The 15,265-nt window shown below is 35.6% G+C and overlaps 1 protein-coding gene across 1 annotated transcript; it reads right to left on the bottom strand.

Moving 5' to 3' along the window:
* Positions 1 to 7,394: 7,394 nt before the first annotated feature.
* LOC132759913 (uncharacterized) lies at positions 7,395 to 9,792 on the bottom strand. Its single transcript, XM_060751786.1, has 3 exons — positions 8,582 to 9,792; positions 7,957 to 8,099; positions 7,395 to 7,775 (listed from the first exon to the last, which is right to left on the bottom strand). The coding sequence occupies exons 1-3, from the start codon at positions 9,006 to 9,008 to the stop codon at positions 7,395 to 7,397; spliced, it is 951 nt and encodes a 316-aa protein (XP_060607769.1). The 5' UTR covers positions 9,009 to 9,792.
* Positions 9,793 to 15,265: the final 5,473 nt, after the last annotated feature.

Genomic DNA, 15,265 nt, shown 5'->3' with positions numbered 1-15,265 from the left:
ACCTTTACAACACCACATGCTCTAGTATCAATAGCTTAAATGCTTGTATTGTAAATAAATTATAAGCTTGGGTTTTATGAAAATGTGCATTGTATCGCCTTTTTAAAATTATAATGGCATCGAAGCTTGACTAAAAGCACTTTCAGTAGATCAATGCACTCGGTATTTAACATACATATTTAAGCTATAGCCGTGAAGTACGCGGGGTAACGGACAAGCGGTGTGGCGGGCTGGCAGTGTGAACTGGGCAGCGGACTAACAGTGTGAAATGGGCAGGCTAGCAGTCTAGCGGGTTAATAGTGTAAACTGAGCGGGCTAGCAGTCTAGCGGTCTAACAGTGTGAACTGGGTGGGCTAGCAGTCTAGCGGTTTAGCAGTGTGAACTGGGTGGCCTGGCGGGCCAGCGTGCTAAACTCTAAAACTTAACTGATTAAACATGAAAACGTTATGATACATATCATAGCAATGTGAAGTGGGCCGGCTAAACAGTGTAGCGGGCTAGGGCAGTGTGAACTGCAGGCCCGGGCCTGGCGGGCCAGCCGGGCTATACTTTTTTTTTTTGGAAATTTAACTCCAAATTTTGAAAGCCAACATGAAAACGGTTATGAATCATTTCCTAGCATGTTTGAAGTAGGCTGTGGGAGCGTAACCCAGTGGTAGACGGATAGCTGGAGTGTGAACTTGGGCGGGTTGGCGGGCCAGCGGCTTAAACTTTAATACTTAATTAATCCACATTTAAAACCTCATGATATCTTTCTCCTAAGCAGTGTGAAGTGGGCGGCCGACCAGTTTTTTAGGCGGCAGCAGTGTGGAGCTGGGCGGGCTGACGGGCCAGCGGGCTAAACTCTTAAACTTAAGTGATTGAACATGAAAACGTTATGATACATTTACCTTGGGCAGTGTGAAGTGGGCGGACTAACAGAGTAGCGGACGTAGCATTTAAAACCTTATGAATAAATTCTCTAGCAGTGTAAGACCGGGCGAGCTAACAGTAATTGCGGCTAGCGTCAAATTCAGGTGCTAGCAGTCTAGTGGTCTAAATTCCCCATAACTAAATTATTTTAACAAACTAAAACGTTATGATGCAATAATTTTTAAATGACAACGTTTATGAAAACTACATTCCTAGCACTGTGAAAAGTGGGTGGTATACACAGTGTAAGGGGCTAGCAAGTGTGAACTTGGGTCGGGCTGGCAGCCAGCGGGGCTAAACTTTTTAATCTTAAATTTAAAACCCCATTTTAAAAACCCTTGGGGATACTTTTTCCCTTTAACAGTGGGGGAAATGGGGCGGGCTGACAGTGTAGCGGCTAGCAAAGGGAAGGGGGCGGGCTGGCGGGCCAGGGGGTTTTTAAAACGGGGGTAAAAAATTTTGTTTCAACATGAAACGTTATGAAAAATTTTCCTGGGCAGGGGTTGAATGGGGGGGTTAAAAAGTGTGGGTGGGTTTTGGGCTTTGGTAAAACCTCATTTTAAGTGAAGCAAAAAGATGCACCAGGGGTACATACTTTGCTGTAAATTTCTTTAACAATTACAGAAAGTTTGGGTTAAATTTAAATTGCCCAAAATTTAAAAATTTTTATGTTGCGGGTTTTTTTTTTTTTTTTTCATTTAAATTTTTGGGTTTTTTTTCTGTATATAATAAAACAATTTGAATATAAATTTCTAAATTTTTAAACTTTTAAAGTGTAAAATATTTGTAAACAATTCCCCAAGGTGTGTATAAAATAACCCAAAACAAGCATTTTACCCGGGCCCCGGGATTTTCACATTTGCTACAAAAGGGCTTTCATATAAGGTTTTTAGGTTAAAAAAATTTAGAAAGGAAATTTAAAGCCCAAACAAGATTTGGCTGACGCTAAATTTGCCCCGGGGCTGGGCCCCCGCTACACTGTTAGCTGGGCCGGGTTTTTAAAACGCAAAAGGAATGTACCCAAAAAAAAGGTTTTTTAAATTTTTTTTAATTCCCCCAAATTAAAAAAGGTTTTTTAACCCCTTTTTAGCCCCCCGGGCCCGCCCCACCCCGTCCATTTCATAATGTAGCCCCGCTCCCTTGTTACCCGCCGCCCATTTCACACGGCAAAGGGAAAGTATTTTTAATTTTTTTCATGGGGAATTTAAGTTAAGTTTTACATTTAAACCCGTGGCACCCCGTTGGGCCAAAATTTTCCACACGGGCCTACCCCGCTAAAAACGTAAGCCCCCCCGCTTCACCCCGGTTTGGGAAAATGTTTCATAACGTTTTCATGTTGATTAAATTTAAGTTTTAAAGTTTACCCCGCTGGTTTCGCCACCCAGGGCTCAGTTTACCCCTGCTACCCCAAACACTGTTATCGCCCCCCACTTCACCTCCTGGGAAAATGTTAAATTGGGGTTTTAATTTTGTTTCCAATTAAGTAAAAAAATATGGGGCCCCGCTGGCCCCGCCAGCGCGCCCGGTTCACACGGGCTAGCCCCCCCTAAAACCGTTCCCCCCCATTTTTACCTGCCGCCTCCCGGGGTAATGTTCATAACGTTTTCATTTTTCAATCAGTTAAGTTTTAAGGACCATAGCCCTTTTGGGCCCCCCCAAACCCCCGCCCAGTTCACATTTTGGTACCCCGGCTTTACACTTTTCCCGCCCCTTTTTCCCCAACACTGTTTGGGAAAATTTTTTATCTTTTGGGGTTTAAAAATTTTGGTTTTAAAATTAAGTAAAAAGTTAGCCTTCCTTTTTTCCCCGCCCTTTTTCAAAACTGTTTACCCCCGAACATTTACCCGCCTTTTTTTCACACTACTAGGAAATTTTTTCATAACGTTTTTGTTTTTTTGGATTCAAAAAAGGGTTTTTTAAATTTAATTGGGCCCCCGGGGCCCGGGGCAGCGCCCCCTTTTTTAAAACTGCTGGGCCCGTTTAAAACTGTCAGCCCGGGGCCAAACCTTTTCCCATTTGCTAAAAAAATTTATCTTTGAGGTTTTAATTTGATTAAAATAAGTTTTTTAAAGTAAGCCGCGGGCCCGCCAGCGCGCCCACTTTACACTGCTAGTCCGGCTACATTTGGTTAAAGCATACCCGGCTTTCAAAAACTCCCCAAAACCCTTTTGTCAGGTAAGGGTATCATAAACGTTTTTCATGTTCAATCGGGGTTAATTTTTAAAGACCATACCCCCGCTGGCCCGCCAACCCCCCCGGGCCCAAAATTTTGCGGCCCGGTTTAACACTTTTTTTCCCCCCCCATTTCAAAACTGCAAGGTTATGTTAAAATTTTTCATTTTCAATACTTAAGTTTAAGAGTTTACCCCGCTGGCCCGTCGGGCCCCGGCCCGCCCCACACTGCTAGCCCGCAAAAAACTTTTCAGGGGGCCCCACTTCAAATCCCTAGGAAAGTAGCTTTGGGGTTTTTAAAATGGGGGTTAATAAGGGTTTAAAGTTTACCCCCGTTGCCCCCCCATTTCCCCACTGCTAGTCCCGCTACACTGGTTTAGCCCGCCCACTCCAACACTACTAGGAAAATTTTCAAACTTTTTTGGTGTTGAATTCAATTTAAGTATTAAAGGGTTAGCCCGCTGGCCCGCCTAGCCCCGCCCAGTTCACCACTGCTAGCTCGCTAAACTGTCAGTCCCGCACCCCTTCACACTGCTAGGAAATGTATCATAAAATTTTTTAATGGTGAATCAAATTAAGTATTAAAGTTTAAGCCCAGTGGCCCCCGCCCAGCCACCGCCAGTTAAACTGCTAGTGCCGCTACTACTGTTAGCCCCGGCGCCCACTTCACACTGCAAGGTAAAATTATCATAATGTTTTCATGTTCGAATCACTTAAGTTTAAGAAATTTTAAACCGCCTGGCCCGTCAGCCGCGCCGACTCACACTGCTAGCCCGCTAAAACTGTCAGCCCGTCCACTTCACACTGCTAGGAAATGTTTCATAACGTTTTTGTGTTGAATCAGTTAAGTTTTACAGTTAAACCCGCTGGCCCGCCAGCCCACCCAGTTCACACTGCTAGCCCACTACACTGTCAGCCCGCCCGCTTCACACTGCTAGGAAATGTATCTAAGGTTTTAATATGGATTCAATTAAGTATTAAAGTTTAGCCCGCTGGCCTGCCAGCCCGCCAAGTTCACACTGCTTAGTCCGCTACACTGTTTTACAGTTAAACCCGCTGGCCTGCCAGCCCGCCAAGTTCACACTGCTAGCCCGCTACACTGTTAGACCGCCCACTTCACACTGCTAGGAAATGTTTCATAACGTTTTCATGTTGATTTAATTAAGTATTAATGTTTAGCCCACGCCCAGTTCACACTGCTAGCCCGCTACACTATTAGCCCGCCCACTTCACACTGCCAGGTAATGTATCATAACGTTTTCATGTTCAATCAGTTAAGTTTTAGAGTTAAACCCGCGGTTTGTGTGTCTTTTTTTGATAATGTTACAGGAGTCCAAATCAGACCGGTCTAACAACAAATGCTGTCCATTGTAAGGTAATAAAAACACTCATCGTTCAATCAATTACCAGGCCAATGTTGATGAAATTTACTCAGGGTGTTTATTTCTTGAAGGTATATATATATATTAAAAAAACATACACAGAACGAAAGTCGTGGCAAATAGACTAATTTAGAGGATCAAAACAAGCTTATTCAATTAAGGATTTGGGGATATAATTAAACAGCGACAGCTCTCTGGTCATCTGTATCTATATTGATTTAGTAGTGAAAATATTGATAAAAGTAGTTTGGATATGAAAACAAAAAACCAAACAAAAAACAGTTGATAAAGATATAAGTGTTTTAATATGAACATTAATATCATGAATGATAATATTTTGTTAAAGAACATTTTATAAGTTGGTATGCAACTATATTTATACATGCATGTAATATTGGACCATATAAAAACTCACACTTGCAAACAAAATCAGTGTTTCAATCAGATTTATGAACATTACAAACTTTGTATTATTAAGAGGATATTTTTTCGTTTGAGTGAAATATGGAATATATTTCACTCAACATGATAAAATGCCACATATTTTCACGAGCCGGGACGGCGAGTGAAAATATGTAGCATTTTATCATGTTGAATGAAAATATATACCATATTTCACGAAAAACGAAAAAATAATCTTTTTATTTAATTTCATTATCAAAGAAAATGGTTACGAACCCCATTGCTTGCTACGAAACTTCAACTGTACAGCGCGCAGTAATATATTATTGCGTTTTGTTTTACACGCGATATTTGGCGCTACATTGTGACGTCACGTAAACAACTCTATAAACGTCTGTACAGCGTTTATAACTGAATTAAAGATATTGGTGTTCGGATTTATTTTCTTAGTTAGACCATTTGCTATCATTCTAGATAGTTTTCAAAACAAAATTCAACAAAAAGTTGTTTTGTATTTCTCAGATTTTCAAACAAAATGGCGAAAGAAGTCCCTTAAAATAAATATGAGTTCCGACTCCGCCCACTTTCATATTTATATTTCATATTTATTTTTAAAAAATATGAAATATATTTGCCTGATATAGCACCATATTTCATGAGTAAAATTAAATAAATGTAACATATTTAACGGATTTCTTTTATAAAAAATATGTTCAGTTTGCAAAGCACCCAATAGCTCTGTTAAAAGACCAAACATTTTGCTATAATACTTTAAAGCTTTATCCTTCAAAGGATCTTCACACGACGGTACAAGGGGCGTCCGTGGCGGAGTGGTTAAGGTCGTTGGCTTCAAACAACTTCACTGTGGATTCGAATCCCGACTCGGATCATTTCATGTAAGGAAGCTATACAGCTAGCTTATGGACTATCGGCGGTTCTTCTCACTCAGGTACCCGTCCGTGCCTAAAATAATGCATGGAAGGGCATTTGACGTCTTCCTCCACCAGTAAAGTTGAAAAGCCGCCATATGACCTTTACTGTGTTGGTGCAATGTAAAAAGCAACCAAATAAAACAACCACTGCTGTACGTGTATATGTACTCCTTGAAAACAACGACGAAAAAATCGACTATTCGGATTTCTTACAGAATCATCATTTATAAAACCTTTCTAGCTGGTTATAAATGTGTACGCGTGTGTGTGAATTTATCTTTCATTTTTGTTTCTTTCATGTGTTTAATCACATTTTTCAATAACATTTCAACCATAACAATATTGCTTGAAACGAAGTTGAGTCAAACGATCGCCATGTAAAAAAGATTAAAAACAGGTTTAAAAGGTAAAATGAGAATATTTTATTAAAAAAGAAATTTATAATGAGCGGTGCTTATTTTCAAGCTACTAATACCCATTAAAAGTCTCTGTAATTTTCTTATCCATGGAAATAAGACATATGCTATATGAGAATAAGCTTAATAAGTATGTTAAAATGGCCTTGTCTCATTTTTTTCAGGTTTTGTAACAAAATTGATTACCAGGCAAATAATTTGGCAGTTGCCCTAGCAAAAGTATGATTAAAAATCTTTAGTACCTCCTTTAGTAATCTATTTCTTTACTCTATAAATGTCGTCATACATTTGTATGCCTTATGGTTGATAGACCTTTTTAATATCAAAAAGAGTTATGCTGAAACAAGTAATTGTAATGAAATTGAAGAAATAGACTGAACAGTAGAAATGAATCATTGGAACAAATACAATGTGATACAACATAAAACAATATGTGACTGTGAAACAATTAGTACATTATTGATTAAAAAATTGATGAAAGTTTCAATAATAATAATAATAATAATAATAATAAAGCAACATCAAGAGATGAAAATCTACAATTCCCCACTGTCTATTGAAGTTTATACCTACGATAGCATCGCCTTAAATTTTGGAGTGTAAATTTAGCATTCTTTACAGTAGAGACAAAGAACATGGCTACTACATAAGTTCTAATTGAGACTCTGTCTTCTCTTCAATTTGTTTTATTCCTTTTGATAATGGTAAAGCTAAATATGTACGCCTGGAACGTGCACTTGAAGATTCTCCTATGACCATACCCAATGCATGAACTTGTCTTCTTCCAGGGTCTTCTACACATACAACGGCTCCACTGTCGCCTTTCTCTGCAAAGTGCTCAGAGTGGATAGCAATGTCTTCAATTTGAATCAATGGAGAAGTCAAACCACTTAGTACAATAGGCATTGTTATTTCACCCACACCAGGTTTTGACACCGCACCATGAATATGCACTGACTGTCCACTTCTACATATATCATCCTCCTCATTTACATTGTATCCATGTAATCTACCCATTAATGGTTGTCCGCGGATATCTTTAAATTTTGTGGGGCTTTCCTCACCAACTTGTTCATTTAAAACACTGCTGAGATATCTAAGCCTCCTTCACAATGATTGTTTGTCTCTGCGTTTCATTACACCGAAATTTTATCTCGTTACCATTCGGCAACATAATATTACGTCGTTGAAGCCTTCGGTAACATGTTTTGAAAGGAAACAGTATTGTTGGTTTCCTTCCTTTGTCTTAACGAAGCCACCAAGTGTTCCGCCTTTTTGAAAATTTTAAATACGGTCTTTGATCTAAAAGAAATGCATTGTTTCAGATGATTTTGCCGTCTATTTTTTGCTCCGTGTGCATAAACTCTTGTATTTTTCTCACCGCATTGTGCTATTTTAAAAGGAAATATTTCATACTTCTCAAGTACCATACGGATTTTATTGTTTCGGATCTTTTCTTCCTTTAATGTCAATGGCTGAACTGCATATATGTAAAATGTGCGATAGCGATACCCTATTCTTTTGACTGTTGGACAAATCTTAAACATTTCTTCCGTCATCTAAAATAAAAAAAGACTATCAAATTATGATTTGTTGCCTTCAAAAAGCACGCATTACTCTTAGCTGTAAAATTTTGCGTTCATTTACTAGAAATCTCACTCCTTAAACCATTACTAAATCATAGGAATGAAATTATCACTGTATGATGATATAACTTACTGTAGCACTTAAACGATTTACCTGTTCATCGATCTTTTTATTGAGTTTTGGAACTCTAGGTCTGTACACTTCTGCAACATTACTCATTCCATATATAGCCAGAATCGCTTCTAGAAGTTGCTCTGCATTCTCTGCTATGTTCGGATGATCTTTTCTTTTATCATCTGCACAATTTTAAAAAATAACATAACAATTTATTTGGATGGATAAATTAAAGCATCCATAAAAATTAAGAGAACGTTACATAAACTCTAGTAACTGTAGTAATATATAATAAAAGCGTCATGTTTGTATATTGATTACCTCACTAGTTAAGTGTCAAATTGCTAATAAGCGACGCATGTTTTTGTTTTTGATGTTTTTCAATTTTGTTGCTTTTTCCCACTAAGGACCACACATTTTTTGCCAAAATATTGGTCGGGCCAAGGCTGTGCCGACCGGACCGTCGACGACCATCTGAATAATCCTGATATGTTTGTCTTAACAACTTAGATTTGTTTTATGTAAATTGTGTGTTTTATTTTCATTGTTTTAACGGCTCTTTTACTGCAATCAAGAATATGTAAAACAGTCCAATGGAAATATCAACAAGAAAGTAGTGCAACTTGCTTTTAAAATATCATGCATAATATTTTAACGTTATTACCTTCTTTTAAGACACTCCCATTAGTGTCTCTCGGCCTCTTTTTAGATTTCCCTAGAGAGGACCGTGTACTTTCGTCAACGTCTGCACCCAGGCCGCAATCATTGAAACCGTTGGTATTGCCAGCAATTCTAAGATGTGACCTTGTTCTCTTATATATGGCTGTAGAAGTTTTAAAAGATATGTCCTTTTTTATTACATCTGTGCATTTTGATGTCGAACCGTTAGTAATTCTCTCAGTTTTATTATTTGTTCTTGACCCACTAGTTACAGTAGAATTTCCAAGCTTGCGTTGCACTGGGTTAATCATTGAGTGTTTGTCACCATGGAAACCGTTACTTTGAATGTTTTGTTTCTTTTTCTTTATTTTTGACAATTTATTTGGTTCATCTTCGTTCCCATGAATGGTTGAGTTTTTCTCATGGAACATATCATAACAATGTTCACAGATTGGTTTCAGTGGTTCCAAGGATATCCGTTCTAATAAATCATCAATTTCACCCAATAAGTTTTCTCTTGTTGCAACCGTAACATTCGTTTTACCAAAATATTTATCTTCAATTTTTGTTTTGGCATCTTTATTGATAGCTTACAGTATCATGTGAATTTTATATTTGCTAAGAAACTTTATTTCACTTTTGTCTTTATCATTAGCAATGAATACGTGCACAGAGGCCTCATTTTTCATCCCTTCCTGTAGAAAACAGTTACTATTGCTGGAATCAAATATGTCACCTTCAAAACTATATGAGGAATTATAAATTTCAGACATTAAAGAATTAAGTCTTACAGGAAAATAAGTATCACTTTTTCTCTTACACAACACTATCGTAGCGTATTTCTTTTCTTGCACACATTTTCCCTCGCGCATTAAAGTAATGTATCTAGATTGCAATTCTATAGTTTTTGCAGATGCGTTGTCGAAGCGCGGAAACCTTTCGCGAGGAATTAAAACACTTTTAAAATCCATTTCGTACTGTTTATTTTGGTTTGTGACTGAACTATATGTTTAAGTGAAGAAGACTATCATGTGAAACTCATTCAAAATGAGATTTGCTCTTCCTGGTCAAATGATTGAAATTAAATACACACAGATTGTTTATTTAGTTCATAAGCACTATCTTCATGTTATCAATTGTACAAAAAGCTTAAGTTGATATATATATATATCCCTCGGTCTAGCACGCCTACAACATTTATAAGCTCCTCCTTTATCAAATGATTGTCATTTCCAAAATAGATTCATTTAAAGTACATTTTCGTGTAAACAAACTTCTCGAGAAGAATATCTCTTATTGAAAATCATATGTTGATAACCAATTATAGAAAATCATACAATATCAACTTGAATTCAAAATAAAATGTACATGTCCATATATACATAAGTATCTCGAGTGCGCCACTTAATTATCTTAGTAACACGTGCGCATGACTTAGTAACACACACGTCACCTCTGTGCCACCGTAGAAAAGACATAAAATCACCTTGACAAAAAATCAAACATGTCTAAAAAGTAAAAGAGCAATGTTGATAAAATTCTCATATTTGTGATATAAATGAATTGTTTTGTGAAAATATTTCTGATCAAAGTGAGAAAACTTAAGATCACTTTCTCCAAGCATTTCGTGAAATGAAACCCATTCTACGTTTGAGTACATTATGCACTTTTAATGCATTTCAAATCTTTCAAAAAATAATTTTCTTTTATGGGTCATGTGTTCCTCCTCGTGGTGTGGCCTGGAAGCAGCGGACTTTTAACCATCTGTAACTAAATTCTCTTCGAAACAAATAATTTTGTTTGAAATAAATAATAATAAAATTATAAATTAAAGATAAAAAGGGACAGAAGTATATTATATTAATTTGTACAATCATTCGAAGCACTTACAAATTATTATAACATAATAGCTGGGAAGTCGCCATATGACCTATACTGCGTCGGTGCGAAGTTAATCTCAATAAAAAGTGCTGGATTTTTTGCATTAATCGCTTCGAATGACAATTTATTAATCAATTATAACAACAATTTGAAATGATGTAATTTTTAACGAAGACAACAACAAAGTAATTTTTAACAAAGACATATGCTTTTATTTTCCAGTATATATCCTAGTTTGTTTCCATTCATTTTTAATTGACAATGTTTTGAGCTGTGCTAAGGCAGTTTCAGTTTCAGTTATCCATTGTTGTTAAAACACTTCAATCTAGTGTCATTATGCTAAATCTGGCCAATGGAAATAGAAATTAAACCATGATCATGCAATGTCAATGTACTCTTCATGTTTAAAAAGGACAGTGTTTATTCTGAGTTGTTTAAAATAGGAAGTAAACATTTCTTTTGATTTTCTATACATTACAGAAAGTGTAACTGTTGAGTCGTACACTTCTACTTAAAATAGCTATTTAAAAGGTAATTTATTGCACATTATTATATTTTGTTACAAGTGTTGGTACAAGATGACTGACTAGCAAAACATTGTTCTAAAGTTCACTCTTAATATGTCATCAAGTATTTGTGGGCCCCTCATGTCAGCCATTATGACAACATAAATTACCAATACTGATCAAGCAACAAGTTTAGGACTCTTCCTGGGTCTGGTCCTGATTTTGATATGGAGTAAAAGAGGAGCAACAGTAACATTTATATTTACTGTCCCTCTGCTGTCTATTTATGTTTATCTGCCACATTTAAATACAGTCAAAACTGCCCGATCGGCCACCTTTATAAAGCGCCACCTGCCTAAGTGCGCCACCTCTGGACATCCCCAATGTAAATTACTATATATGTCTCTTATAAGACGGCCATCTGCTCAACGCCGCCAACGGCCAGCAATTTTCATCCCCAAATGGCCAAAATTACCAGATCAAACGGCCATTACAAGAACGTTTGTCGCCATTTTGGATCCAATATTTTTTCTGTACCATACCGTTTTCGTACCGTTTTACATTATTTTTTTCCAGAAGTCGGTAAATTTGTTTGTACGTGAAATTATAATTGTGCGTAGAAATTTCTTTTGAATTAACCATATTAACGAAATCTAACTGCAAAGCAAAATCTAAGCTGTCCAATTGATAAAGTTGAATCTATACCTTTCAATGTCTAATAATCGCTAATCCGATTGTTTTGAAGACGTGTCAACATACATGTGTAATATGATCACGGTATCAATCTAATACACGCTGCGGGGCATGACCTTTCTTTGTTTGCATAATCGTGGTAGCTATTTATTGTCGCAAATCAAAGCGTTACTCGGCAAATTTCTTCGTTTGTATTGAGAACAATTTTTATTTTTTTTTAATTTCCTTTGTGTATGAATAAAACGTAATTGATATATTTTCCTAAAGTTTATGGAGTTGAAAGAAATTAAATTGAATCAATAACCGAGCATAGTTAACTTTGTATGTCTGACTTCTAGGCTTTTTTACACAAAAATAATGTGTCAAATTACTTTTACTTTACAATGTATATCTGACTACCTGACTTTAATTTTAAAATGCACATTTTAACACTTTTTATCAATTACATGTATATGTTCTTCTTAATATTAGATTTTCAACATAACATATTAAATTCTATGATTTGAATGTTTTATTTAAAAAAAAAAACAAAAAACATTACAAATCATGGTGTTTTACGTCATATCTAAAAAATAGTTTAAAACAGTTACTTTTCCTAGCCAGAGTTCAGCCCTGGATAGCCAGAGTTCAGCCCTGGATAAGAGAGCCACCTGTATAAGAGAGACACTTTTACAAATTCCCAATACTGTCTCTCTTATACAGGTTTGACTGTATTGAAATGCATTGTTGCATTTAGTTAAAATATTCATAACTCGCGATCAAGTCATATGAGATACTTGTAAATTATATAAAAAGCTTTCATTCTAAGCTGTGTAATTTTGAGCCGCCATGGGCATCTTGTTACATATTGTTCAGCTATTGTCTGACATCTTATTTTTAGATACAGTAGGAATAGCAAAGTAAATTGAAAACTTTCATTCTAAGCTGTGTAATTTTGAGCCGCCATGGGCATCTTGTTACATATTGTTCAGCTATTGTCTGACATCTTATTTTTAGATACAGTAGGAATAGCAAAGTAAATTGAAAACATAAGGAAGAAGCCTGTTTAATGGATTGTCTTCAAACTACAGCATAATTATCTGACTTTAAGGATAGATCTTCAAGTTAAACAGGCATACTTTAACCTTCACTGATTAATAACATTGACAGTAAAGGTAAACGGATAAACTTCATATTTAGACACATGAACTAGGTCAGAACCTTCATGTGTATTATATTCCGATTGACCTTTACAATGACCATGAAGGTCGAGTTTTCACTTATTATCGCTATAATTGGCTTTAATTAGTCAATAGATTATTTTCATTCTTAGGCAAACAACCTTTTGGACAAGACCTTCTAAAAGGTTGAACTGACGTTTACCTTGGGGTTAAAATTACCCCGATCGTCAAGGTTAAAATATTAAATTTCGGTTATGTTGTCATTGTTATTTATGTACCAATTTGACTCATTAATAGACAAAATAACACATGAGACACTTTAAGCTCGATTATCTTTTTTGCTGTTGCCGTCCGCAAACTTTAACTTTTTTTAATTCTTGATGTATTGTCTTCATCCTTGGCCACAACAAACTTTTGGACAAGTCCTTTAAGTAGACCAGACTAAACTTTATCTGTATTCATACATGACCTTGACCTTCAAGGTCAAATGTCTCAAATTGCTTGATTTTTGCTGATCTTTGCTTTTAGTGGCTATATTTTGTTATTTTCAATGAATTGTCTTCAAACTAAAACACAACAATCTTTGAGACATTCTAGTATACCAGAAAGACTTTGACATTTACACATAAATGACTGACCTTAAAGATCAAATTATTAAAAATTTCATTTTTTTTTTGCTGTTACATGTTATTACTCTGTTATTAATGAATGGATTGAATTCATATTTGGAAACAATATTCTTTAGGATATAACTTTCAGGTTAGTTAAACTCAAATTGACCTTGGCTGAAAAATTGACCTTGACCTTGAAGGTTAAATTTTTGAAACTTCACTGCTTTTTCTAGAATTCACTGTAACTTGATAATCAATAAATAAATCATTAACCGTGATCATCAAGGTCAAATTAATTAAACTCTCTCGAGTTTTTCTGTAACTGGCTATAACTTAGAAGCAACGTCATTTAGGTCAAAATATGATAAACAAGATCAACAAGGAAAGGCGGCGTTCAATACCTTTTTGTATATCAAACCCGAATGACCTTGACATATGTATGACACCGACTTTGAAAGTCAAATTATTGCATATGTATTGATTTTATTACAGTTTGGTGAAACATGGTCTTGTTAATTAATGAATGGACTACCTTTATACTTCAAACAACCTTTTGGGCAAAACCTTTTAAAATATTGAACAAACATTGACCTTAAAAGTCCTTGGTCAAATTATTGAAGTTTAGCTAAATTGTGGTAATTTTGGTATGCATTAACGGATTAGATTAATACTTGAAAAACAAGACTTGTTACCAATCAAACATATTGGATAATTTAGAAGTGACCTTGAATTTTAATTGACATAGACCGTCAAGGTCAAACTAATAAAAGTCTCTTATTCTTTCCTATAGCTATGACATTTGGACCATGTGCACAGTTTCAGATGTAAAATTAAATTTTGATATCAGCTTGTTTAAACCTTTTATTTGTTTGCTTCTAGAAAACGAAAAATAGGTTGCCCCCGCCCCGCCAAGTCTTTTGTTTTACTTTTTCATAACAAAAAGAATTTACATGCTGTCAACCGACATTGTTTTACTTCCTCGTGTTCATAAACTTACCACTTTGATGTTTTAAAAATTCAGATTGCAAGCTTATAAAACAAGAAAGTCATTACAGTTTAAATTATATAACCAAAATATTATATTCAGAAATTATTGAATAATGCAAGCCCATATTGTTGTAATGCAGTACTTTAAAGCAAATACATATTAAATGTCACTGAGAAAGACACATATGCTCAATCATAGACAATTCCCGTTTCATGTAGATTTTTTCTGCAATATTCATAACTAGTGAAAATATTTATTTGAGATTTAATACATGTTTATGGCATTATTATTGGATACTGTTATCCAAGGCATGTAACTCTGGCATTGAATTTGACTGATTCATGGCCATGTGTTTATCATAGCTTTATGAGTTCAACACGGTGCTTCAAAACTAATATTAGTCACTTGAAACTTTGTTCAGGTCTCCTTGATGGCGATCACATTTCAAGACATGGACTGAAAAGAACACCTTTTTTGACCTTACAAATTTCCTGGTTTTAATTTTGCATGCAATATCTATCTTCATAACTATTGACTTGAAACTCTATACCAAAATTAAAGATCAGTATTTAAGGCTCATAACTATGAAAAATATTTTTTGAAAGAAATTCAACAATTTTTAATTGTCAGATAATTAAGGCTTCTAGTGTACTTTCAAGGAATGTGGTGAAAAGTCTAGCGTTCCGTTCTTCTAACAGCTCTTGATTCACAATGTAGTCAGCATAGCTACTGAACAAAATTCTTTAGCAACATATGAAAAACAAAATGAACATTAAAATTGGTTCACATTTGTTTTTCTTGGCAGAGCTGATAAGATCTCTGAGAGCATATGATAATGTTATTTTCGAA

The sequence above is a fragment of the Ruditapes philippinarum genome, unplaced genomic scaffold (assembly GCF_026571515.1).
Source record: "Ruditapes philippinarum isolate M1 unplaced genomic scaffold, ASM2657151v2 ctg2444_1_1_1_1, whole genome shotgun sequence".
In the NCBI taxonomy this organism is placed as follows: Eukaryota; Metazoa; Mollusca; class Bivalvia; order Venerida; family Veneridae; genus Ruditapes; species Ruditapes philippinarum.
This window is presented reverse-complemented; position numbering and strand designations above follow the sequence as displayed.